The sequence below is a fragment of the Rhinichthys klamathensis genome, unplaced genomic scaffold (assembly GCF_029890125.1).
Source record: "Rhinichthys klamathensis goyatoka isolate OS25496 unplaced genomic scaffold, OSU_Roscu_1.1 h1tg000246l_1, whole genome shotgun sequence".
NCBI lineage: Eukaryota > Metazoa > Chordata > Actinopteri > Cypriniformes > Leuciscidae > Rhinichthys > Rhinichthys klamathensis.
The window spans coordinates 744,347-771,395 of NW_026606768.1; the positions used below are offsets into that span (position 1 = coordinate 744,347).

Sequence of the window (27,049 nt, forward strand, 5' to 3'; positions counted from 1 at the left end):
TTTTAGATTTGTTAAAAATGATAGACTATCTGAAACAGTTATAGATTATTTGTTTAAATAAATGTTATAGTAATTATACGTGTGTGTGTGTGTGTGTGTGTGTGTATATATATATATATATATATATATATATATATATATATAAATAAATTAGTTAGTGTTTTAGTGTTTCATATATTGCCTTTATGGATAATTTTATTAAATAAAAAATTAAATTATTAGGATATTGAGAATCATTATTAAAAATATTAGGACTATCAAAAACTCAAAAAATGGTCACTTGAATTTACCTTTATTGTATAGACAAGAAAACATTTCTCATAATATCCTCTTTTTATGTTCTAATCAACCTATGAATGTTTTATTTATTATATATATATATATATATATATATATTATTGATGTATTTTAGCATTTAAACAAAGAATACACACACTACACCTATAAGAACAAGTTAAAAATGTCCAAATCCTCTCAAAGAGACTGTGTGTGTGTATCTTAGGGAGAGACGGGGAGCAGAGCCTGATATCAACATGTGTGTGATCACCTTGGAGAGGCATCAGGTGACTGAAACACACTGAGAGGACAGAGCTGTAATCCTGAAAGCGCTGTATTGGGATTAAAGCAAGGTCTGCAGTCAGTCTGAGCAGGTGTGCCTGAGAGACAAGAGCAGATAGAAACCTTAAAGGAATAGTTCACATAAACATGATAATTCTATCAAGATTTATTCACAAAAGAATGCATTTTGAAGATCATAGTTTAATCATCAATTGAATAATAATACACAAAGCATGTCGCAAAGGGAATTAGGCACAGACACACTTTTCTTGTGCTTTGCTCAGACAGCTGATAAACTCTCACAGTGATTGATGCTCTGTTCTCTGAGATAAATGGCATCTGTGAGACCCAGGAGGGCTCTAATTGAATTGGTTTCCAGAGAATACTAATGGGGCGTAATGTTGAGATAACTGAAGCCCTAAGAATAAGTGATCATTGACAGCATGTGTTTCTTGCCGGTAATAAACATGTCACACAGACGGGCAGTCAGTAGCTGCAACGCAATTACCTCACTGCACCACACACTGCGCTCAAACCACTGAGATGTTACAGAGAATAGCCAGCTGCAAAATCATTTCACAAATACTACTCTGAATAGTCCTCAAAAGTGTGCAAAAAGAAAAAAGTAAATAAATAAATAAAAGTTTATAAAAGTTTTTTGAAGGAAGAAGTCGTCTCTTATGTGCACCAAGGCTGCATTTATTTGCTTTTTTGTGGAAATCATGATATATATATATACACATCTCATTGTTTTTTCTATTTTAATATACTTTAAAATATAATTTATTTCTGTGATGCAAAGCTGAATTTTCATCAGCATCATTAGTCCAGTCTTTGGTGTCACATGATCCTTTAGAAATCATATATATATATATATATGATACACTGGCCAATAACCACTCGTTACAACCGAGGTCTGCAGAAGAGCATCTCTGAACACACAACATGTTGAACCTTGAAGCAGAAGAGCATCTCTGAACACACAACATGTTGAACCTTGAAGCAGAAGAGCATCTCTGAACACACAACATGTTGAACCTTGAAGCAGAAGAGCATCTCTGAACACACAACATGTTGAACCTTTGAAGCAGAAAAGCATCTCTGAACACACAACATGTTGAACCTTGAAGCAGAAGTGCATCTCTGAACACACAACATGTTGAACCTTGAAGCAGAAGAGCATCTCTGAACACACAACATGTTGAACCTTGAAGCAGAAGTGCATCTCTGAACACACAACATGTCGAACCTTGAAGCAGAAGAGCATCTCTGAACACACAACATGTTGAACCTTGAAGCAGAAGTGCATCTCTGAACACACAACATGTTGAACCTTGAAGCAGAAGTGCATCTCTGAACACACAACATGTTGAACCTTAAACAGGCAGAAGAGCATCTCTGAACACACAACATGTTGAACCTTGAAGCAGAAGAGCATCTCTGAACACACAACATGTTGAACCTTGAAGCAGAAGAGCATCTCTGAACACACAACATGTTGAACCTTGAAGCAGAAAAGCATCTCTGAACACACAACATGTTGAACCTTGAAGCAGAAAAGCATCTCTGAACACACAACATGTTGAACCTTGAAGCAGAAGAGCATCTCTGAACACACAACATGTCGAACCTTGAAGCAGAAGAGCATCTCTGAGTCTGAACACACAACATGTTGAACCTTGAAGCAGAAGAGCTACAGCAGCAGAAGACACACACCGGTGCCACTCCTGTCAGCTAATAACAGGAAACTGAAGCAATTCACACGGGCTCACCAAAATCAGACAATAGAAGATTGGAAAAACATTGTCTGGTCTGATGAGTCTCGATTTCTGCTGCGACATTCAGATTTTAGGGTCTGAATTTGATGTAAAAAACTTGAAAGCATGGATCTATCCTGCTTTCATCAACAGTTCAGGCTGCTGGTGGTGTAATGGTGTCTGGGATACTTTCTTGCCACACGTTGGACCTCTTGTACCAACTGAGCATCGTTTAAACACCACAGCCTACCTGAGTATTGTTGCTGATGGTCAGCAACAATACTCAGGTAGGCTGTGGTGTTTAAACGATGCATCGCTTTATGACCACAGTGGACCCGTCTTCTGATGACTACTTCCAGCAGGATAACACGCCATGTCACAAAGCTTAAATCATATCAAACTGGTTTCTTGAACATGACAATGAGTTCTCTAAACTAAAATGGCCTCCACAGTCACCAGATCTCAATCTAATGGAGCAGCTTTGGGATGTGGTGGAACAGGAGATTCGCATCGTGGATGTGCAGCCGAAAAATCTGCAGCAACTGTGTGATGCTATCATGACCATGTGGACCAAAATCTCTGAGAAATGTTTCCAGCACCTCGTTGAATTTGTCATAAAGAATTAAGGCAGTTCTGAAGGCAAAAGGGGGTCTAAACTGGTACTAGCAAGGTGTGCCTAATAAAGTGGCCAGGACTATATAATTCACAAAATTGAATTGGTGTTATTTAGTTTTTATTACTCGAATTTGATTGAACTCATGCATTAAACTGTTTTGACACTCGCATACTTAGAAACTTAGTGCAGCGAGAGAGATTGAGGGAGAGAGAAAAAGAGCTCAATGCCAATGTTCACTGTCCCATGATTATACTGGCACGCCTTTAGCCCATCTGTGAGATATTTGAGTTTTGGGGAACATTGAGGGCACAGAAAACCCTTTACATAAACAATGATCCCTGATTCACACTTCAGCCAGCCAGGCCGTTCATACATGTGGTCAGTGGGTGGCTTGAATGTCCTTTTGATAATACTACATTTTACGATCGGATTGAACTCAAATGTGGTGTTATCACCTCTTCAGGGCAACAAATGCAGAATGTTAGTGCATAACTCAAACAGGACAAAAAAATTTGAATAGACATCCTCCCACCCAACATGCGTTAAATGATGACGCAGCTGCATCTGCTTGTTGGCTTTCATGATGGGCCAAGTGTCCTGGCAAGCCGAGCGCCTGGACAGGAGGTGTCATCAGCTAACAGCAGAACCTACGCCCTCACCCTCCGAACGGGCCAGATCTCAGCTATGTTTGCTGAAAAAACAAATTCCCTCAGTGTGGCCACAAGCTGTGCTAACACCACAGACATTTTCAGTGGCACCCCTAACCATAACTTTCAAGATGGGCACCGAGTCTCGTTATTGTATTTAGGTTATGTCTAGCACCAGTGATTCACTCAGAGGCCATGAAAGGTCATGGTGAGATCAGAACAACGGCAGAAAACAATTCATCGCTTGGCACCTGAGACCGGCATTGTATGGACACCGTTTCTAGATGATGGATGTTGCAGGACTGTCTTGTACCAGCTCATGCATTATTATGGGATTAGACTAGGCTCAAACTAATCATCATCATCATCGTCGTCATCTAGCTTATGTGAGATAAAAAGCTAAAGCATTTAAACCAGGTAAACAACTCAAGCCAAGAATTTGTAATAAAAAATATAAGATAAATAATTAAAAATTGCTGTTTGCATTGACTGTCAACAGGAAATAATTTATTATGAATAATTGTTAAAATAATAATTTGTTATTAATAATATACATATATACGAATATCAACTTTTGTGAGATTTAGTCAGGCGAAACAGTTTTGAGGTTAATTGATCTAATCTTGTGTCTCTATTATGTTGATTCTAATTTTTTTGTGTCTATTTGTTGTGTATTTGTGGAGTAAAAGTTATAGTTTCTAATTTTGAAGAAGAAATATAAAATTAGACCCTTGGGGTAAGATGATCCCCCCAGAATTGTCTCAGAAGGCCCAGAGTGGCATGTTGTTAATTGTGTTGTTGTTATTATTTTTATTTAATATTATTTAATTTAAAATTAATGGGGTTATTATTCAGTATTTCCATGAATTATATGTACATTTCAGACATTCGCATTCATTAAAATCTATAGGTTTGTTGAGTGAAATTAAATTTGCATTCATAGTGATGCTATTATGACATTTCTTCAATTAAAATATTGGAAATTAAATATTTAAATATGTATATGCCTATAAGTCACAGAATAATTTTTAACTTTCAGATGAATCTCTTTTACTGTGATTCTGCTTTGTCTATCATTGGTTATTCATTTATCCAACTAAATTGTCAAAATGAACATTTAAATAGAATAGTTGATTTAGTATTGTTTATTAATGTCACTTTAAAAATATATACATAACAATAAAAAATTATATCAAAAGTCATTTATACATTCTGTAAAAATGTACCTCTTTGAATAATTTTACATTTTGTTTTATACTCTAAACTAGCAAATGTTTCTATTTATTTTCTATAATAACACATTGACTGATGCATCATCATCTAGCACATGCTAAACTTGTATCTAAATATGTTACAAATTTAAAAGTAGATGCACATTGTTCTTAAGGGGGGCATCTTTATGTTTCCCTAATCATTAATAATATGTTCAATATAATCATTTATTACAATATATTAATTTATAAAAAATATAATCATTTATTACAAGGAATTAAAACAACGTTATTTCTTTCTGGGAACCAGACAAACTGTATAAGTCACTGTATCCATTAGGTTCTCATGCATGTTTTCCAGTGAAAGTAAGCTTTTTCTGATCCCAAGGCCTAAGTCAAAAGGAAGAGAAACCTTTGTGATGTCACCATCAAAAAGGAGTCCAGCCATAATTCTCAGCATGTTCCAAACTAAACCGATTCCTGTTGCTTTAGTTCCATCAGCTCCTTGCCCACTTCAAGAACTGTTATTCAACTTTTTGTGGTACCATCAAAAGGTTACACTGTGAGTGTGAACTCACATAAATGTTTCACAAAAAGTGTTAGGACATAAGCCACACTTAAAAATGGATGACTTTTATTGCTAGCCTAAATAAAATATTAAACCAATGTAAACAAATGACTCTACACATTTAGAACTAAACACAGCCTACATACCTACTATTCTAAGCCATTTTTACAAATGCAATAACTGCAGCCAAACTATAAATGAATGCCTGAAGACTCTACTGCCCTGTTTCACATGCAAGGCTTAAGCCTATAGTCTATAGGCCTTTAACATATATCTGTTGTTTGATTATTCAAATCCCAATTTATTTTTGTAAAATGACTTGTGTTATTTTCTTCTAAATAAATGTTTGGTTATGCAATGCAACAGCATTCATACATTTGAAATGTGAGGGGTTTTAATTGTCCCATCATTTTTGGTGCCTCTGGATCGATTTGCTGTATCACAGCGACATCAAGCGGTTGATTTCATCAGAGCAGTGTATTCCGATTCAAGAACAAATGACTCTTATGAGCCGGTTCTTTTTAGAAATTCAAAAACAGGAATCTATCTATCTATCTCTCTCTATCTATCTCTCTATCTTCTAATCAAATTTCTAATCTATCTAATCAGTTTTAATTTTATTCTGATTATTTATTATAGCCCATCTGTCTCCTCGAATGATATTAGGCCTATAATTTGGCAACAGACTGCTGAAGTCAATTAATTAACAAGAATATTTCCGAAATATATATATATTCAAAAATACTAAAAGATTTGTAAGTGGAAGTGTCAATGAACTCTAATGAATGAACGTTAGATTCCTTATGATTCCTTGTGCCAGGGTTTTTCCACACGAATTAAATTAAATTAATAAATGAACGAATGAATGAAAAGACGTAGGCTATAAATAGATCAATCAATTAAATCAATTAATAATAAATATGACGGCACAGTATGAGTAATGCAACGTAATAGAAACTAAATATTTTCCAAATACTTTAACACATATTTATACACAGTAGCCAACAAATGGGGTCTTAATACACGAAAAAATATGTCTGCCTGTGCCTTTTAAATTTTATGATTGAGGTCTCTTGCACAAGAATGAAAACCGCTCGGCTACATGTAATTTAAAGGCTATGTTATATACCAGTATATGCATTTTATTTAAATGCTTCATCGTGATGGTTATTAGTTACCGATTGGTTTTACGCTGGTTGCCGAGGTTCTTTACCATCATCATGGCTACCCACAGGTTATTTAATCGCGTTGCCATGGTAAGTGACGCTGACAGATGAGCGCTGCTTCCAGACGGGGGCGATGCCCGCTTCATTCAACAGATCACTGAAGTCCCAGAGCTCTCAAACTGTTCAGAGACACAGATGTGAGGCGTTTGGAAGAGTGAAACAACTGATTTTATCGCGTATCTACGCTCCTGTTGTACCTCTATTACGGACAGAAGTATGAAAACATGGTAGCTAAAACGAGAAAACCAAATGCCAAGGACCAGAGCAGCGAGAAGGACAGGAGTCAGTCCGTCTCGGGGAAAAGCAGGCGTGTGAAAGATGGGAAAGGCTCTGCTTACCAGAGTAAAAACGGACTTTTTGCTGGGTTCATTAGAAACAAATTGGGGTTGAGCCCATCTGCTTTTGCAAGAGGCATAACTGTGCTGGTTCTCGGTAAGGCTTTGTTTCTTAGCCGCTAGGTAGCTAACGGTTATTCAGATTAGCATCTAGCATGTTCTCAGGATCAAGCAGCTCGGCTGTTAAACAACAAAGTTATATTGAGCTTTTATTCTTAAACAACAATAAATTACCAGTTTAAAATCTGGGTTATTTGTGAATGTCCACATGTTAACTGTACTTGGCAACCAATCACATTTAATTTCACTTCAGTTAGCCAATGATGACCACACATGTAACTTACTGACAATTCCTGAGATTTGTTCATGACAACCACCCAGAGTTTTAATACCGATGTTAATTAATTCAAATAATTGATAATAATCTGTATTAAACTAGGCCATTTTTATACGTCATCTACTAGAGACTAGAGTTTGGTTGGTTAAGATAAGAGTCCTCCAATGAATGTGGCCACGTAGCTGTCTCTCTGACCTGGGCAAAGTCGCCTAACCTGATATATTTCTTTCCACAGCTGTTATTGCGGCATTTTTACACTGGTAAGTAACTTTAGACTTTTAAAACTGATAATAATGTTCCTCTTAAGACTAAATAAATAAATTGCCCTGTTTTTCTCAGGTATCATCTCTCACATCTATTTGAAAATGACAGACACTTTTCACACATGTCGTCCTTGGAAAAGGAGATGGCTTTTCGAACGGAGATGGTTATTACTTATTTGTTGAATTCACATATGTGTGTTCATGTATGTATGTATGTTTTATATACAGTGGTTTGACAATGAATCTGAAACACCTGGCAGACCACAATAATTTATTAGTATGGGCAAGGGTTACAGCATCAATTCATCTTGGAAATGACAAATAAAAAATTTGTACAGTGGTCAGAGGGATTTTGAGCCATTCTTCTTCCAGAACAGCGGCCAGGCCACTGTGATGCTGGTGGAGGAAAACGTTTTCTGACTTGCTCCTCCAAAATACCCCAAAGTAGCTCAAATATTTAGATCTGATGACTGTGGCATTAAAACTTCACTATCATGTTTATCAAACCATTCTGTCACAAGTCTTGCTGTGTGTATTGGTGCATTATTATGCTGATGCCCGGCACCCCCTTCAGGGTACAATATTTGAACCGTTAGGTGCACACAGTCCTCTAGAATGGTTCAGTTGTCCTTGGCAGTGACGTGCCTGTTAAGCTCAGGAGAGAATGCCATGATATTGCAGCCCAAAGCACCACACACTGATCCACCGCCGTGCTTTAATCTGGGCAGCAATAGTCCGGGTGTTAAGCCTATTTGGGGCTTCTCCACACCATTACTCCCATGGATGTTGGAAAGACGGTGAAGGTGGACTCATCATAGAACAATACATGTTTTACATTGTCCATAGCCCAAGATTTGCACTGGTGACACCATTGAACCTGACATTGGCATTGGCACGCACGAGTGATCAAATGTTTGGCTATAGCAGCCCGACCATGAATATTGACTCAGTTGGAGCTACAGACAAACCGTTTTCGTAGAAACAGGAGAGTCGAGTTGCGCGTTTAATTCTGCAGTGAGCTGGGCAGCTGTGGTTTTATGTTTTTTGGATACAATCTGGGTTAGTACCTGGACATCTCTTTCAGACAGCTTCCTCTTGCGTCAACAGTAGTTACTCCTGTTGGATGTGGTCCTTCATGGAGGCATGCTGACGTTACCCTGGAAACCATAGCTCTCGATACACCACAAAGACTTGCTGTCCCAGTCACAGTTGAGCCACAGAGACATGGACCAATGTGTAATATCAGTAAAGGTTGGCCACCAGGCTTCGCATATATAGGCATGAAACCCCCAACGCTATATTGGCCAGTGTTTCAGTTTCATTGTTCAACCTCAGTGTCTGTGTGTGTGTATACCTTACACTTTTCACCTTTATAGGGACTGTATTACTCATATTTCAAGACCATCATTGAGGCTACTTCCTTCATGGATGGTCTTTACATGATCATGAATGACCGGCTCACTGAATACCCTCTGGTGATAAACACTCTAAAGAGGTTCAACTTGTACCCTGAGGTAAGATGAATGCCATCTTCTGAATGTCAATGAAATGTCTTCATGCCACAGTTTTTGCTTGAGCTTTGAAATGAACTTTCTCTTGTACTGCAGGTGGTCTTGGCCAGCTGGTACAGAGCATTCACCAGCACAATGGATTTCTTTGGGTTCCCTACCAAGATGTGTTGGACCATCAACAGAGGAGAGGGTATGGATCCAGTGGAGAGTTGTGAAGGTATTTGAGAAGCCTTGTTTGACCCAAACATCTACTTGTTGTTAAGTATTTGAGCTTTTGAAGTAGAGTACATTGTAAATAACATCATGAAATGGGATAACTTTATTTAATATTACAATCACCTTCTAATTTGTCTTACTGTCCTTGAAAAGTTTCCTTGATTGTAGTTACAATTAAAATGCACGCTTTAGAAATGTCTTAAGTCTATTTTTGCATTTGCTAATTTTTTGCAACTTTTACTTCTGGTAACACACTCATCACAAAGATGTTTATTTTAAAGTTTTATTTAGTGTTTTTTGATGTGCATGAAAAAGTGAAGGCGTAAGGTGCCATTTTATTGACTGTGACTGACTGTGTTCTTCATTTTGCAGATATTTTACTTACTTGAGTGGCTTTTCCACAGGTCTGGGAGACCCTGCATACTTCTATGTCACCTTTGTGTTCCTGTTAAATGGGGCGATGATGAGTCTGTTCTTTATTTATGGAACATATCTAAGGTAATGGAGCCTAGATGACCCAGGTTAAACACCTCAGTCAGAGGTCCTTCAATCTATACAGAAGAAAGTGGATCTTTAAGAAGTTCAGTTATGATTCCAAATGGTTGATCCGAACTGTGTAGTTTCAAAAACTAAATCAAAATATGCACTTTCTATTTTGGCTGTTCTTATAGTGGCAGTCGACTGGGTGGCACTGTTACGGTTCTGTGTTTCTTCTTTAACCATGGAGAGGTAAAGCTGATGTTTGTGTTTTCTTAAGCATGTGTGGATAGTGTTTTATTTCACAATGTACAGTCTCCTAGTATTTAGAGCTCTCATCTCTGTTTTGAACCCTTGAATCCCAGAGCACTCGGGTCATGTGGACGCCACCTCTGAGAGAGAGCTTCTCTTACCCCTTCCTGGTTCTGCAGATGCTTCTGCTCACATGCATCCTCCGGTAACTTGCTTTCTTCCTATGTATTCCTACTTCATATTAAAACTTTCATGCTCACGTTCACTCTTTATATTTGTACTTTGAGATGGCTTAAGATCTTTTCGATTTTATATAGTCACCTAAGACATTTAAGCAATCTTTGTGTGTTTTTCCTCTAACCCATCTACTTTTACTTAAATCTCATGTAATTTAATACTGCGTTTGTGTTGATATGTACTTGATTTATCATTATAAGTACAGATTTTAATTATTCTATACAATTAAGATCTATTCTTATTGGATTTTTGGAAGGACAAGGAACCCAAGCAAGCATACAATGATGGCTCTGGGAATCTCCAATGTTTTCTTCATGCTGCCGTGGCAGTTTGCTCAATTTGTCTTACTTACCCAGGTAAGTGATTGAAGAAATGACTAGATCGTAAGAATGCCAAACTAAATGCTTAGTGTCTTAATGTTGATATTTGTACAGGCAAGCAGCCAAATGTAACATTTAGTTTCTGCAACCTTTCATCCTTGAATGTCCCGCTGAAATTGAACACGATTACATCTGACTTTTAATAAAGTGTTCCTGATATAATAGACATACAGTACACTACCTTTTTAAAGGTTTTTAAAAAAAAAAATGTTTTTAGTTTGATCAAACATAGTAAAAACACCAATATTGCGAACTATTTTCTATTTAAATGTTTTAAAATGTAATTTGTTCCTCTGATGGCAAAGCTTTTTAGCAACATTATAAATGTTTTTACATTTGATCAATTTAATGAATTCTTGCTGAATAAAAGTATTAATTTCTTTCTTTCAAAAGAAATACCTTCTTTATCCCAACTTTTTGAACGGGGAATGTATGTTTCCTAAAAGAAATGTATACAGTTCACTTCCAGAGTCAGACTAATTTGTATTTTTGCCTGAAGCAAACTGACTGTAGATGAGTCACATGATTGCATGCCTCAGGAATATCGCGTTTTAAATTGAAACCTTTATGAGAAAATTGTTTTGCAGCAAGATAGCAAAGGATGCTATGACAAGGATGTTTTTGTGTTTCACAGGTTGCATCCCTTTTTGCCTCATATATCCTGGGATATCTGAGTCCGACGAAAATGCAGTCCATCTTAGTGACACACATGGTAAAGTAATCTAGACTTGATTGATGGAGCCACAATATTGCTCATGTTGTCTTTGTGATTCACTGATGAACTGACTCCTCACAGATCTCCTTGGCCGTCTGTTTTCTGCTAATGTTCGGGAACTCGATGCTGCTGACGTCCTTCTACGCCTCTTCACTGGTTTCTATCTGGGTGAGTTGGACAGGTGTGAGGTCTCATTACTGTATTCTCATCCATTTGCTACTTGCTCTGGATAGATGGTTTCTAAGGACACCAGCAGCTGATATGATTGTGAAATGATTGCTGATATGAATGTTGTCTTCCAGAGAACATGCTTGGCAAATAGTGCCATAGCCTGACTGAATAAATATCCATGATTAAAGGGTTAGTTTCACCCAAAAATGAAAATTCTGTCATTTACTCACCCTCATTTCGTTCCAATCCAAACCCACAAGACTTTCGTTCATCTTCGGAACACAAATAAAGATCTTTTTAATGAAATTGGAGCGATTTCTGTCCCTCCATTGACAGCTACACAACTACCACTTTGATGCTTCAAAAAGTTCATAAAGAGGTTGTAAAACTAATCCATATAAAGTGGTTTAGTCCACATTTTCTGAAGAGACGCAATCGCTTACTATGATGAACAGATTGAATTTAGGCTTTTATTCACATATAAACATTCATCACCTCACACATCATTTGTGGTAAACGGAAGCTCAAGCACATTCATTTGATGTGTGAGAACCAATGTCCTCAAACACAAACACGATGACCTCAAACACAAACATCCTGTGAAGAAACCAAGCGGCAACCTTCCTGTCTCTCTCTTGAAACCAACACAGAAGAGATTTAAACTGCAATTCATCCACTGGCCGTTAGAGAGAGGCTGCAAAAGAGAGTCTATCCCATATATACCCCCCACCCCCCCATGTTTACAGCCTGGTGCAAAAAGTGGTCTATATAGATCATTTTGCCCTTCATGACAACTGTGAGGGGGGTGATCTATTTTTTTAATTTTATTTTTTAATTTTATTTTTTTATAGGTGTATTGCCATCTTTGTGCTTTTTTCGGGTGGCTATGCCCACTTTAGACTTCAAAAATGCTTTTCAGAAACCTCACGGACACTACGTCCATATTTTTTTAGAGTCTATGGAAGAAACATCAGCTTTACTGGTTGGTCTTCTTTCGTTTCAGGGGGTTATTGCACTGAGGGACCGTTTGATTGGTACGTTCAAACCGGGAATCTTCACATGGGTAAGAGCACATCCAGTGTATGCTGATGCATCAATAAAAATGTGAACAATGAAAGTTACCAAAAACAATTGTGTTGTTTTTATTAGGTCATGCAGTGTCTTGCATGGGTGGTCTCCACTGTCATCCTGAAATTCATGCTTTCTGTGATCTTTGGGGCATCAGATGATGTGAGTCAAATGAGAGCAGTGCTGTGAACCATATGCTGTTTTCTCCTGCTGTGAACATCAGTTAGTTTTAGCCTGAGGGGTTCTTTAAACAGTTCTCAGGGCTTTTGACTTTCTTTTTTTTTTTTTTTTTTTTACAGGCCCACATCAGCAGCCTTATCAAATCCAAGTTCACAAGCTACAAAGACTTTGACACGATGATGTACACGTGTGCAGCTGAGTTTGACTTCATTGAAGCAGAGGTGGGCGACGTGATCAGAACAATCTATTTTCTTGCAATCAAGTTGTTTTTCACAAGCTCATTTCATGTGTTTTCAGACTCTCATCCGGTACATCAAAACCATGCTGCTTCCAGTTAACATGCTGATAGTGGGTTTTATTGCTGGAAGGGTGAGTTGATTTCTCTTAGATAATTGATGGTTTCCCTCTCCTAAGTTTTGTTATGTGTCCCCTGCTTTTATCTGTTTGCCCCAGTATCCTTCTAAGTTTACAGTTTTCTGTCAGTTTTTTGAGTTTATCAGTTAGTTTAGAGTTTAGCCTTTTATAGAGGGGAACCAAGTTATTTAGTTACTAATACTCCCTGCATATGCTTCCTTATTTTGCTTCCTGAGGACAGACTGTGCTGGATGTTATTAATTTCCTCAAAAATGAGAAGGCAGAAAAGTCAGAGGATGATGAAACAGAGCAGTAAGTATTCGATGTTTTGTATTGTATTCTAGTATTCTATGCATTCTACAGTACTTTATTGGCATGATTGGTTTGGACATAAATGGTGAACAGAAAAAATGGGGGGAAATATGATAGAAAAGGGGGAAAGAAATTATATTATTCTATCTGTGTGTGTGTATATACATATATTACTGTGTAAAAGTCTTAGTCACATTAGTATCTTACGCCAGTTATTTATATCTTTTGCTGTAGTGTGTCAGTAGGAAATATCAGTTTACATTTCCAAACTTTCCTTTTGCAATTAATTGTAATAATCCAGTGAGATTTTTGTATGCGCACGGAGTCTGACAACAGCCAGTGAGCTCCACACAGAGATCCTGAATAAAAATCTATCTATAAATTACAGGAACATCTGTCTGTCTGTGTGTCTGGCTGTCTGTTAATCAAATATCTCTCGAACCGTTAGTCCGATGGATTTCAAACTTGACAAGTGTCTTGCTACGGGCACGAGTAAGTGCAGTGCCGAGTTTGACGTTGTTTGGATTAGAAATGCAAAATAAATCGTTAAATATATCTGTAAAAGAAGCACACATTGAAGTTGTGGTTTAAAAATAAACATTCTGACATTAGAGAGAGTTGTGGTTTAAAAATTGTGGTTCTAAAAATAGAAAAATAAACCTTCTGTCAGCTAAACATTAAGTAAAAAAGTAGCGGTAATGATAGGTGGTGTGTCCACATCTTGGCCCAGCACATTCGTCTTCTTCAGGTTGATAGTTAAACCGAAGTCTTTACAGGCCCTGGAGAATCTGTCCATCAGACACTGTAGATCTTGTTCAGTGTGAGAGCTGACTGCTGCGTCATCGGCAAAGAGCATGTCTCTAATGATGATCTCACGCACCTTGGTTTTTGCTCTGAGTCTTGCGATGTTGTAGAGTCTGCCGTCTGATCTTGTGTGCATGTACACCCCTTCGGTTGAATTCCCAAAAGCATGTTTTAGGAGAAGGGAGAAGAGGATTCCGAAGAGGGTTGGGGCAAGGACACAACCTTGCTTCACGCCGCTTTTGATGTCAAATGGTTCAGACATGCTGCCATCGTACTGGATGGTTGCCCTCATACCGTCATGAAAAGATCTGATCATGCTATGAAGCTTCGGGGGGCATCCAATCTTCAGGAGGATGTTGAAGAGCCCATCCCGGCTAACTAGGTCGAAAGCCTTGGTCAGGTCTATGAAGGCGACGTAAAAGGGCTTCTGCTGTTCCCTACACTTCTCCTGTAGTTGGCGAAGGGAGAAGATCATGTCCACTGTAGAACGATCTGCTCGAAAGCCACATTGGGACTCGGGGTTACGAGTCCATCGACAATTACGAACTTGAAGTGGTCCACCAGTTCACCTACCTGGGTTCCACCATCAGCGACAACTTGTCCTTAGATGCCGAAATCAACAAACGCATCGGCAAGGCTACAACAACTCTAGGACGACTGACCACTCGCGTCTGGGAAAACCCCAAGCTGACCACCCAAACCAAGATGGCAGTGTACAAAGCCTGCATAGTCAGCACCCTCCTGTACGGGAGTGAATCCTGGACAACATATGCCAAGCAAGAGCAAAAGCTGAACAGCTACCACATGCGATGTCTTCGCCGCATCCTTGGTATCAGCTGGAAAGACAAAGTGCCCAACGCCCAGGTGCTCGCCCGTGCCGGCCTCCCCACCATGTACACGCTGCTCAGACAACGCAGACTGCGCTGGCTTGGCCACATGCGCCGTATGGAAGATGGCCGGATCCCCAAGGATTTCCTCTATGGTGAACTCGCATACAGCAAAAGACCCAAAGGTCGCCCCCAGTTGAGATACAAAGATGTCCGCAAGCGAGACATGAAAGCCTTGGACATCAATACAGATATCTGGGAGGACATTGCAGCTAACCGCAGCAGCTGGCGCTGTATGCTCAAGAAACAGCTAAATACAGGCGAGGAGAAGACCTTGAAGCTAGCAGAGGAGAGAAGAACTAGTCGGAAGACACGCACACACGGACATCAAGCCACGACCAATTACATCTGCACTTTGTGCAGCAGAGACTGTCATTCCCGCATTGGACTCACCAGCCACCGACGATGCTGTTTTAGTCGCAACACTACGAACTCTTAGGGCGCAATACCCATGGTCGACAAACGACCGAAGGAGGCCTACTACTACTACTACTACTAAAAAAGTAGCGATTTTTTTCGAGAAATGTAGCGATTTTTTTCAAGGTTACGTTTCAAATACGTTTATTACAATGTAATTATACATTGTTTACAAATGTATAATTAATATATAAAAAATAAATATATTACACATTTATTACAATGTAATTATACGTATATTACAATGTAATTATATATTTATTAGTGTGAATTTACATTTATTACAATGTAGTTATATGTTTATTACAATGTAATTATACATTACATTGTTATTATACGTTTATTACAATGTAATTATACATTTATTACAGTGTTATTATACATTTGTTACATTATTATTATACATTTGTTACATTATTCTTTTTGAAAGTAGCGTAAAAAATGTAATTATACATTAGTCTTATTTTACATTTATTACAATGTAATTATATGTTTATTACAATGTAATTATACGTGTATTACAATGTAATTATACTTGTATTACAATGTAACTATACATAGTTTAAAAACTATGTATAGAACTATGAAAAACTGTATAGAACTATGAAAAACTGTATATGAAAAAGTAGCGATTCTTTTTGAAAAAAGAAGTGTAAAAAATGTAATTATACATTTGTTAGTCTTATACATTTATTACAATGTAATTATACGTTTATTACAATGTAACTATATATAGTTTTAAAACTATGTATAGAACTATGAAAAAGTAGCGATTCTTTTTGAGAAAGTAGTGATCTAACTGAATCTTAAGTCAGCTACACTGTTTAATTTGTTTAAAATAAAACACAAAAACTGATTTTGCACGGGCATTGCACTAGTAATTTAAACATACAAATGTTGGGGTACAAATGTTTTGAAAAAAAGTTATTTATGCTCACCAATGCTGCATTAATCTGATAAAAACAAAACAGTAAAACCGTAATATTGTGAAATATTGCAGTCTACAACAACTATTTTCTATCATAAGATATAATTTATTTTTGTTATGGCAAAGCTGAATTATTACATAAGACTGATTTGATGTTCAACAAACATTTATTTTTATTAACCATGTTGAAAACAGTTGTGCTGCTCAATATTTTTGTGGAAACTTTGATAGTTTATTAGGATTATTTGATGAATAGTAAGTTATAAAGAACAGCATTTATTTTAAATAGAAATCTTTTGTAACATTATAAATGTCGTTAATGTCACCTCACCGTAAAAATTTTTTTCTTTCAAACATGTTTTACAATGGACTTTTCCCTTCAATATTTTTTCTTCTCTCTCTTGCAGGGCCCAGGTGTTGGCGAAAGGAGTGGTAAGATAGCTTTTTTATTTTTTTTATTACCCAAATGATATACAAAAAATATGTGCAATAATATATAGTGACTCATGGAGTACTAGTTGATATCCAGAGGCTGTATTTCTTTTGTCATGATTGTCCATTGTTTTTCTAGCTGGTGTACCACAGTCTGCAGCTGGTGGCGTTTGCAGTGCTGGCTGTGCTCATCATGAGACTGAAGCTCTTCCTCACTCCTCATATGTGCATCATGTCCTGTTTAATCTGCTCCAGACAGGTGACCTGACCACGCTCAATTAGAAACTTTCTTTTCTTCACCAACGCACTCCAAAATATTCAGAATGCAAAAAAGCTGATTTGGGCAAAAGCTTTCAAATCTAAGATGCGGTTGGACTCACTAATGTTTTGGTTTATTTGGCTCTTCATCTGCAGCTGTTTGGCTGGGTAGGAGAGAAGTTTAAACTTCAGATGACAGTCGTGGGAATATTGTCCATCATGGCAGTTCAAGGATTCGCCAACCTGCAGAATCAATGGGGCATCATAGGAGAATTCAGTAACTTCCCTCAAGAAGAGCTCCTGGAGTGGATCAAGGACAACACAAGCCCTAGTGAGAAACTCCTGTCTTTTGGATTCACGTTTAACTGTGCAAAATGAAACCACTCATTTAATGACCAATTTCTGACTCCTGCATCCATGCAATATTCCTGTAGATGCTGTGTTTGCTGGTGCTATGCCCACCATGGCAAGTGTGAAACTGTCCACAGGCAGAGCCATAGTAAATCACCCACACTATGAAGATGCGGGATTAAGGTAGACATGATTTAACATACATTTTGTCACTCTATTTAAGTACTTGTCCTATTATTACATTCTTATGATATTGTTCTGTCTGTGTAAAGTGTTTGATTTCATCTTGTCATTATTCAGAGAAAGAACAAAGATGGTGTACTCCATGTACAGCCGAAAGCCAGCTGAGGAAGTAAAGCGAAACTTATTAAAGCTGCAGGTGGACTATTTCATCTTGGAGGACTCATGGTGCACCAGACGCTCCAAGTAATACTTTGAATTACTACCACTGAGTTTGATCATTTCTTATGGAAGCTTGTTTCTACAGAGCCCCACACATAAGGGAAAAAATATACATGTATATAGTATGGCTGGACGATATGGCCAAAAAATCATACCTCCGTATATTGTTTGGTTAATTGGCGATATACTATATATATCTCGGTACTTTCTACGTTTTTCTATTTGGATAAAGAAAATCTGTATCCTGCCCAATGATATCCTACATACAATGTTGATATTGAAGGATATGGAAACAAATATAGTGAATGTAATGTAAGCTATGCAATATATTATGTGCTAAAAGGTGGTTAAAATCACATTACATTCTAACTTTGTAACATTACAATCTAAAAACAAAAATAATGCTTTTGTTTTTAAATTGACTGAAGGCTAAACTAAAAATGAAAATAAAAACAAAAACAAAAGCACAAAACTAATTATATTAGCCTGCATTTGATTACCCCATTATAATGGTCACTTTCATAAAAATATACTTGTAGATTGAAAATTCCACATATGGCACATTTATTGTCTCCAACAACAAATATTTTCGCAATATGTATATTTTAGTCAGAATTATTGCTCTACTATTCTATTGTGCTCATGTTTAGAACACATCGTATTATGTACTTTCATTGCAGCAGCTCACACTGCGTCACCCCGCTTTTTTCCAGATGTGCTCGTATCAAACTACTGTATCGATATAAACAGTATTGCCTCATTCCATATTGTTTAAGAAAAATATATCGATATATTGTACAAACTCGATATACTGCCCAGCCCTAATATATCGTGGCCACAAATTTAGTCATTCTACTTTTATTAATTCATTCCCTTGTTTTAGACAAATCATTGCCATGTCGTAATTTGTTCCCTTGTTTTAGTTTAGTCAAAACGAGGGAACAAATTAATGCAAAGTGGCTAGAATTTACTAAAACGAGGGAACCAATTAAGTTGTGGAAAATTATACATTTTTGTCCGCATGTCATGTGTGGGCCTCCGTTTATTTCCGACAGTGAATAATAAAAAAATAATAAAAAAATTGTGAAGTTGTAAAAACGAAGTGTGAAGTCGTTAAAAACGAAGTGTGAAGTCGTAAAAACGAAGTGGGAAGTCGTAAAAACGAAGTGGGAAGTCGTAAAAACGAAGTGGGAAGCCGGAAGTACTTAGTCGGAAGTACTTAGTCGGAAGTACTTAGTCGGAAGTACTTAGTCGGAAGTACTTAGTACTTAGTCGGAAGTACTTAGTCGGAAGTACTTAGTCGGAAGTACTTAGTCGGGTCGGAAGTGAAGTACTTAGTCGGGTCGGAAGTGAAGTACTTAGTCGGGTCGGAAGTGAAGTACTTAGTCGGGTCGGAAGTGAAGTACTTAGCCGGGTCGGAAGTGAAGTACTTTGTCGGGTCGGAAGTGAAGTACTTTGTCGGGTCGGAAGTGAAGTACTTAGTCGGGTCGGAAGTGAAGTACTAAGTCGGAAGTACTTAGTCGGAAGTCGTTGAAACGAAGTCGGAAGTCTCAACTTGTTTCTCTGTCAAAATTTTGATATATAAACTTGCATTTGTGAGGAAATGTATCTTTACCTTTTTTTTTTTGTTCATGGCAGAATAGGGCTGGGCGATATATCGATATAAAAGATATATCGATATATTTTTAAATGCGATATGGAATTAGACCATATCGCATATATCGATATAGTTCAAATTTGCGCCGTGCTCCAGCTGCTGACTGCTTTTGAAGAAGTCGTATTGTTCATTCTATCAGTTCTGGCGCTTCCGTCTCAACAGCCTAGTGTACAATGCGACAAATACTCGCTTATATAAATACTTAATCAAATGTTAACGCTGAGGAATGGGAGACTGCAGGTCACAAAAGTGCATTGTTTGCATGTGCTTTAAAAGCCTTGCCGGTAAAACATGTCATTCGATGATACGCTGTTCTAACATCTGCTTTTCTGAGCGCTATACACCCGACGCGCACATGCACTAAACGCACATAAAAAACGCACATGCACATCTTTCAAGTCTTATTGCGCAAATACTGTCAAATACACACAATGTTTACATAAAGAAAGTTGGTTATGTCTAAACTAAAAGCAAACCGAGAAAATTGAGAGAAATCTGCGTGTGTATTAGACCTGGCGCGTGTCTTAAAGAGACAGTAGTCCTAATAGTAAACATGCAGCCGCTTGTCCTTAAAGGGATAGTTCACCCCAAAAAAATAATTCTGTCATTATTTACTCACTGTAATGTTGTTCCAAACATACATTAATTTATTTATTGTGCTGAACACAAAATAAGATATTTTGAAGAATGTGGGGAACCAGACAGTTGCTGATCCCCATTGACTCCCATAGGAAAAAAATATACTATAAGTCACTGGGGTACATCAACTGTTTGGTTACCCACATTCTTCCAAATAACTTCAACAGAGGAAAGAAACTTATTCAGGTTTAAAACAACTTGAGAGAGTAAATGATGACAATTAATATTTTTGGGAGAACTATCCATTTAATGTTAATAAAACAACAAAACAGAGGAAATCACTCACTGCTCTTGATGGAGAACTTTAACAGTAGTTTTAATAAGAATCAATGTATAACTTATACAGTGAAGTCCATATTTGGCTTTGAACATTTGCTCTCACTTTGCGGAAAAAATATTGGGATATATATCGTATATCGATATTCAGCCTAAATATATCGGGCAGAATCAAGCTTCCATAATTTCTTGTATCTCACACGAGTTTTTTCTTCATCTCCAGACCCGGCTGCAGCATGCCTGAGATCTGGGATGTGGAGGACAGCCAAAATGCAGGAAAAGTGCCACTTTGCACTCTCATGTCGAGGGATTCTCGTCCTCACTTCTCCACCGTCTTTCACAACAACATTTACAAAGTCCTTCGAGTTCCCAAAACAGTGAGAGATATGAGATAACAGCAGATTTCCCTCAACGTTACTGTTTTGTGTCTTTGATACGTGTGTATATACACAGCAATGATTATTTTTGTAAAAGTCAGATCTGTTTTTATTGAGACCTGCTTCTGCCACTTTGGTGTCCGTTTTGTTTTGATCAACTGTATGAAATGTTTAAACCGTGGAGAATCAGGTGATTCACCGCCGAGAGTCCATCAGTATTGAATCTGCCTTTAACCTTCTGCTCTCATGCTTGTTGAAATGTATTTATTTTGTCTGGGTGACTGTGGTTTTTGCCATCCATCGTGCTGCTGGTTGCATATGGTCCAGAATATTGTTTCACTTGACCTAAATCATTTGACTTTTTATTTACTCCTTTTAGGATTTTAAACCTGTGAAGTTTCGTAAAACCCTTTTTGTGGAAAGTTTTAAAATTTACATATATATTTTACAAAAAATATATATAGTTTAAGGGAGGATTATGATAATCCATAATCTTATTTTTTTTAAGTCTACCAACTCAGTTTTATTTGTCATCTAAATAAAATGCTTGTTACTCTTTTTGTTACTTTTAGGTTTTGTGTGTAAAAATCACGGTCAGTGTTTTGTATTAGAGAAGTTATCCGCTGAAATTGTCATTTTATCTCATGGTTTAAAAATGTTGTCAAGCTCAGCTGTTTTTTCATTTGGATCATGTCAGTGTCATTTTCTCTTTCTGTACTGAGGTTTATCAGTGTTCAGAATTCTGCCAGTGTTGTGCTCTTTTCCCGTCTGCCAGTGAAATGCAATTGTTAGGAAATGGCAACAGTTTTCTTTTCTTTTTTTATCTCAGTTGTCTTTTCCGATGTCAATGATAATAATAGTACTTTAAAATCAAGCTGAGGGACTGTAATCACTGCCATGGAGTTATTAAAGGTATCAATTTGTAGCATATTTTCTTTTGTAATTCAAGTGTCCTTTACATTTTATTTGACGTGCATGTGAATAATTCATGTTCTCGTGTTTTTTTTTTTTTAATTTAATGTGAGGTACTAAACATTTTGTATTTCACTAATTAAATGTTTTGTTATTTTAATCCTTCATTGGGTCTTTGTTGTTTGTGTAAATATTACAATGTGGCCAGTTTATTTACATGGTGAGGCCATGTTTGTAAAAATTTTTGTTTGTAAATTGCGATCAGGAGCAGACATATATTTGACAAAGTCCTACATTTTATTAAACTTATATGAAAAGGGGTATTTAAAGCTACAGTATTTAACTGAAAATAAAACTACATGTTTATTGTGGAAGATTATTGTTTGGGTTTTGCTTCGGCTCTGCTCCAATCTGCACACATGAAAATGGTTCGAGCCGAGGCACCTGTGAACATGGATACAGGACATACATACAGCATTATATATGTGTGTGTGTGTGTGTTTGTTTATACATATATAATTAACCGGAGATTCATGAGGGTTTTGGAACATTTTTCACGTTCGTTGTGACAAACTTTTGGCTTCATGCCTGCAGTGCAGAGCCGGTGTTGTCCCGAATTTCGACCCCCTGCCAAATTATTACCCCCCTCGTTGAAGTCAGTACCTTATTGCCTAATCCCAACCCCTCCCCCACAACTAATCCTAAACCTACCAATGCTAGGGGGGTAATAATTTGGCGGGGGTCGAAATTCGGCACAACACCGGAACTACTTTTCTCCAACGAACCGGCGAAACAGGTATGAATACAATTTCCTGCGACATCCGTCCTGATAGCTCTGAAATAGCTCATAAATCATTATAGTTTTATGAAATTATAAAATAGATAGTTTGAAATATTAAAGTTTTTTTCACTCCCATTTGAATAACTTTATATTTAATCTAAAAAGTTACATAATGTAAGAGTATCATTTAGACTATTTAGGGAAATATCGGAAAAATGATGAACACACGGTAGATTAAAAGACAACAGACACCGTTATTGCTTTAATAAACAACTTCAACATTACAAAAGACAACTCTCTCCCATTGTTTGTATATTGTCCAAATGCAATGTATCTCCTACTTAAATCTTGATTTGGCCAGTTCACACGGGATCTGTCTGAACCGTGCAGAATTCTGAAATAGTACATGTTCATTGTGCAGACAGAAGCTCAGAACACCACGGCAGCAATACTTGTTCAGAGTCCAACTGTGATGCTAATACAGGAAGATACTAATGGTGTATGACAGAAAACAATCTTCCAGGTATTCAATATTACTCCCACCCACAGACTCCAACATTAACTGATCAAATTTAGCAAGTAACTTGCTGCAAGAGTAAAAGTGTACAACCTACTGATTAAAAAACAAAACAAAAATCATAGAGAGCCTTCACATGTAGTAGTCAGAGGTATTTCATTTTCATTGTGGGATTTATGAAGTGCCGTGTAAGCATGAGGACAGTAAGCTAGTTCACTACTGCAAGTAAACTACTCATTTCAAATCAACTACACTTAGCAACTTGAAAGAATACATAACATCAAATAAATGGCAATTGCTCTGTTGGAGTATCATAAATATTGCAAAAAAGGGTCTTCAATATCTGTTGCTTTTAAAAATGTTTTCAGCGTGGAAAAAAATTGAGTTGGGGGCAGAGGCTGCACTTTTTTTGTCCAGTGTTCAAATTCAAAGACATTTTTCATCAAATAAAAAGCATAAAAGGAGGACATGTGATCTTGAAGCACTGAGTAGATGAAGTAGTGTGGGGAAAGAGTACAAAAAAGAAGTTTCCTGAGACTGCTCTAGATGAAATAAGTTGTTGTGGTGATGGCAAGCCTACCTAAAGTGCACATTAACAGCGCTAACAGAAGAGGAAAGAAATGACAGGCCAACAACACTGCAGCAATCCTTCTGCCCCGTCGCCTCCGCATACTTGACCATTAAATGACCGTTAATAAATTAGTTGATTAACACATTGTACAAATCAAAAGTCCTAACAATACAAAATTCTATTTCATAACACTAAAAAAGAAACTATGTAAACATGAAAAAAATGGGGGCAAAACTTATATTGCTTAGCTCTATAACACAATCTAGAACAATTTACATCGCTCTAGTTTTAATCGTCCTGACAGGCTATTCATTTTCAGAGTGACTGCAAGAATGAATGTAATCGTTTGTTTAGTTTATTCTCATTCTGTGCTATCGACTGTTCCGTTTTAATATAGTATGTGTACATAAATCATCAAGCATTCCGTCAGACCGTCGTTGGGAATGACATTTTTACAATTAAAGTACAATAATAATAATTTATTTTGCATTCAGGTTGATTATGTCCTTCATGTGACATTTTAAAGTGTTCGCTTAGCACGTTTTTTTTTCTTCCAAAAACAGTTTGGAAGGTCAGTCATGCAGCTGAATGTCACTACCTTTGGTCTCAATGAGACATTTTCTCATATGTGCATTAATTATGCTTCTTTTAAAAGGCAGCACTCTGCAACAAACGGCATTTTAATGTACTGAAAAGAAAATCATCTTAAAGCGATGACTTGAAAACCGTGGTACCATGAAAAACAGGATTTCTGCGTGTAAAACTAATTCTAAAAGACTTTGTCTTTATATCTATCTTGAGAAAAATAAAATAAAATAAAATCAAAATCAAATATGAAACCTAAGAGGCCTGGGTTCTTCATAACATACCCTATGTCTAAAAAAAATTGGTGCTTTATTCATATTAAAAACAAATTGTACAAAATAAAAAAGGGCTTGTTGGTGTGGTTAAAAATAGAAACTTAGATAAATATACCTGGAACTCATTTCTCAGCCCTCTATCGGGCACGTCTAACTTTGGCTTGGCTTGGGCAGGTTGGTAGGGCTCACAGAACAGAGCAACACTGTTACAAACTAGAGGATTCTGGGAAGGGCCCTGCAGGGTCCACAGTGAGCTCTCTCATATCGACGTCTCTGCATCCTCACATTTATCCTGCTCGTCTTCCACATCGATCTTAATGCTAGCCGTCTTCTCTTCACTGTAACACAAAGAGTAAAGATGAAGGGGAAATTTGCAATAAAAGTCACCTAGCACAATTTTCCTAAATGTTATCACACCACCATACTAGCAACATACAGTATCACATTAGATGAAGCACAAAAATTATGTCATACATCAGATATGTGCAAAAGCATATCCAGCACACAAAACTCTTCACAGGCATACTTTTTAAACAATAGATAAAGGCCTGGTCACATGAAAACAAATGCGTCTAATCGAAACATATAAAAGTCTAAAGTGAGTGAGTGAGTGAGTGAGTATATATGTCGAAATAAATTATTATTAATTGAATACAAATATAATATAACGTTTCTTTGTTTATTTAAAAATCTGAAATATCAAATAAAAAAATATCAAAATAAGGCTTGACAACTAATAAGGCTTAATAACTTTTATAAATATATACTTTGATAAAATACATAAATATATATTTTTCTATATAAACGTTTTTCTTTTTACAAATGAAGCAAAAAAATATATATTATTGCTTAAATTATTTATAAACCCATTATTACCAAAGTATTTGCACCGAATCAAATGTAATGATATACATTCAAATGAAAAAATGGACGAACAGGCCTTTACGGTTTAAAATGTACAGGTCTACAGCTTTTACATCTATACAAGGAAACAGGCTGTGCATTGAAGCAATGAGAGGAAGCAGAATATTGTGATGTGTGAGAAAGTGTTGGAGAACAGGGATGAGGTCAGAGGTTAGGAATGGCTACCTGGCACTATGTTTCAATACTTTGGCACTGTCAGAGCTCATGGCAACAGCTTTCCACACAGCAGTTTTGGCCATCTCATCAGATATGTTAACCACAGAGGGGTCAATGCTGCAGAGAAGACACATCAGAGCACTTACGGCTGGTCGGCCACACTTCATCACACTCTTATCTCTTTCGGTTCACCAGCAGCACTGTGCTTGATGGCCATTTGATTAATAAAGCATGAAACAAAACATCAGATGTACAAAAGACAAACCCTCCCAGCACAGACCCTTCATGTCATTTCAGAGGTGAGCATTTAATGGTGTCGTAATGATGTTCATAAGCAGGGGTGCACATAACTGGTGTGTATGTGGGGTAAAAACAAACGATGCGTCGCAGAAAACGTGGAGGGAAGCACTTTTGAGTACCAGCATTTTTAGGATTTACTTAATGGAGTAGGACTATTCTCCATCTCTGGCAATCATGATGATAACAAGTGTGTTCATTAATTATCAGTGCTGTCAAAATTTCCGTGTTAACGCACACGATTAATTTTTTTCAGTTTAACATACAAATATTTTACACAATTAACGCAGTATCCGTTTTTTCGTCATCCTTTGGCTAGCATTACAATATATGATCATGCTCTAATTTAAGCAAATGCTTTAAAACCATTCAGGCGTGATAACACACAAAAGAGAACACAGTGTGTAACTACTGGCACGCACGTCTGTGAATCTCCTGTCTATGTGACACACACACTCGTGCCCACAGAAAGCCGCTTCAGACAGCGCTTGAACAGACAATAACACACACAATTATGGCAAAATCCCCATTTTGTCGAGTATCCTCGCAAGAACAGTTAAATTAGTTAAATTAAGTCTTAAATGTACGTTAAGTGTTGAGAAAAAATATGATGTGCAGATCCAGTCATGTGCATCCCTGTTCATAAGCAATATGTTATGTTAGTAATCAAAGCATGTTTGATTAAGTCTTCTCCACCAGCAGAATTACAAAGATTTATTTGCTCCCTTGCTAAAAACTAAACATCAACCTCTTGAATTGTTTTTCTTCTGTAAGGCCCGTCTATTGCATCTAGATTAGATAAAGTAACTATGAAAAGGACACTAAGCAGATCTGAGACAAAATGGACAACCTTCTCAAACTACTACACTTTCAAAGTTTTTTGGACTTTCAAAGCAAAATCACATTTACAGGGCAACCTAAAATGCAACTAGTGGTTTAATAATACCAAACTACACTACCATTTAAAAATGTGGGGTTAGTAAGTTTTTATTAGAAAGAAGTATCTTATTCTCACCAAGTCTACATTTATTTATCAAAAACACAGAAAAACTTTAATTTTGTGAAATATTACAATTTAAAATACTATTTTACTATTTGAATATATTTTTAAATGTAATTTATTCCTGTGACGGAAAAGCTGAATTTTCAGCATCATTACTCATAAATCATACTAATATCCAGATTTGCTGCTCAAGAAAAATGTCTTATTAT

The 27,049-nt window shown here is 36.9% G+C and overlaps 2 protein-coding genes across 12 annotated transcripts in view; one reads left to right on the forward strand and one right to left on the reverse strand.

Annotated features, from left to right (window-relative positions):
- The first annotated feature begins 6,659 nt into the window (after positions 1–6,659).
- Positions 6,660–21,082, forward strand: dpy19l1l (dpy-19-like 1, like (H. sapiens)). Its single transcript, XM_056266221.1, has 22 exons — positions 6,660–7,015; positions 7,491–7,515; positions 7,595–7,682; positions 8,895–9,032; positions 9,126–9,246; positions 9,650–9,743; positions 9,917–9,974; positions 10,088–10,179; positions 10,468–10,567; positions 11,226–11,303; positions 11,388–11,474; positions 12,481–12,540; positions 12,627–12,707; positions 12,845–12,946; positions 13,023–13,094; positions 13,321–13,391; positions 16,835–16,859; positions 16,999–17,118; positions 17,274–17,448; positions 17,552–17,651; positions 17,769–17,894; positions 20,666–21,082. Exons 1-22 carry the CDS (start codon positions 6,808–6,810, stop codon positions 20,835–20,837), a joined length of 2,193 nt encoding a protein of 730 aa, XP_056122196.1. The 5' UTR covers positions 6,660–6,807; the 3' UTR covers positions 20,838–21,082.
- A 2,063-nt stretch (positions 21,083–23,145) lies between these two features.
- The window catches only part of slc4a7 (solute carrier family 4 member 7), a 52,074-nt gene continuing 48,170 nt past the window's right edge, over positions 23,146–27,049 (reverse strand). For 8 of the 11 annotated variants that reach the window (XM_056266276.1, XM_056266277.1, XM_056266275.1 and 5 more), the window contains 2 exons: positions 25,550–25,657; positions 23,146–24,798 (listed from right to left, as the gene is read on the reverse strand). In XM_056266276.1, coding sequence (XP_056122251.1) covers positions 24,720–24,798; positions 25,550–25,657 — 187 coding nt within the window. In that variant the 3' untranslated portion in view covers positions 23,146–24,719. The remainder of the gene's footprint in view (positions 24,799–25,549; positions 25,658–27,049) is intronic. The other 3 variants (XM_056266279.1, XM_056266286.1, XM_056266280.1) reach the window with 2 other exon arrangements.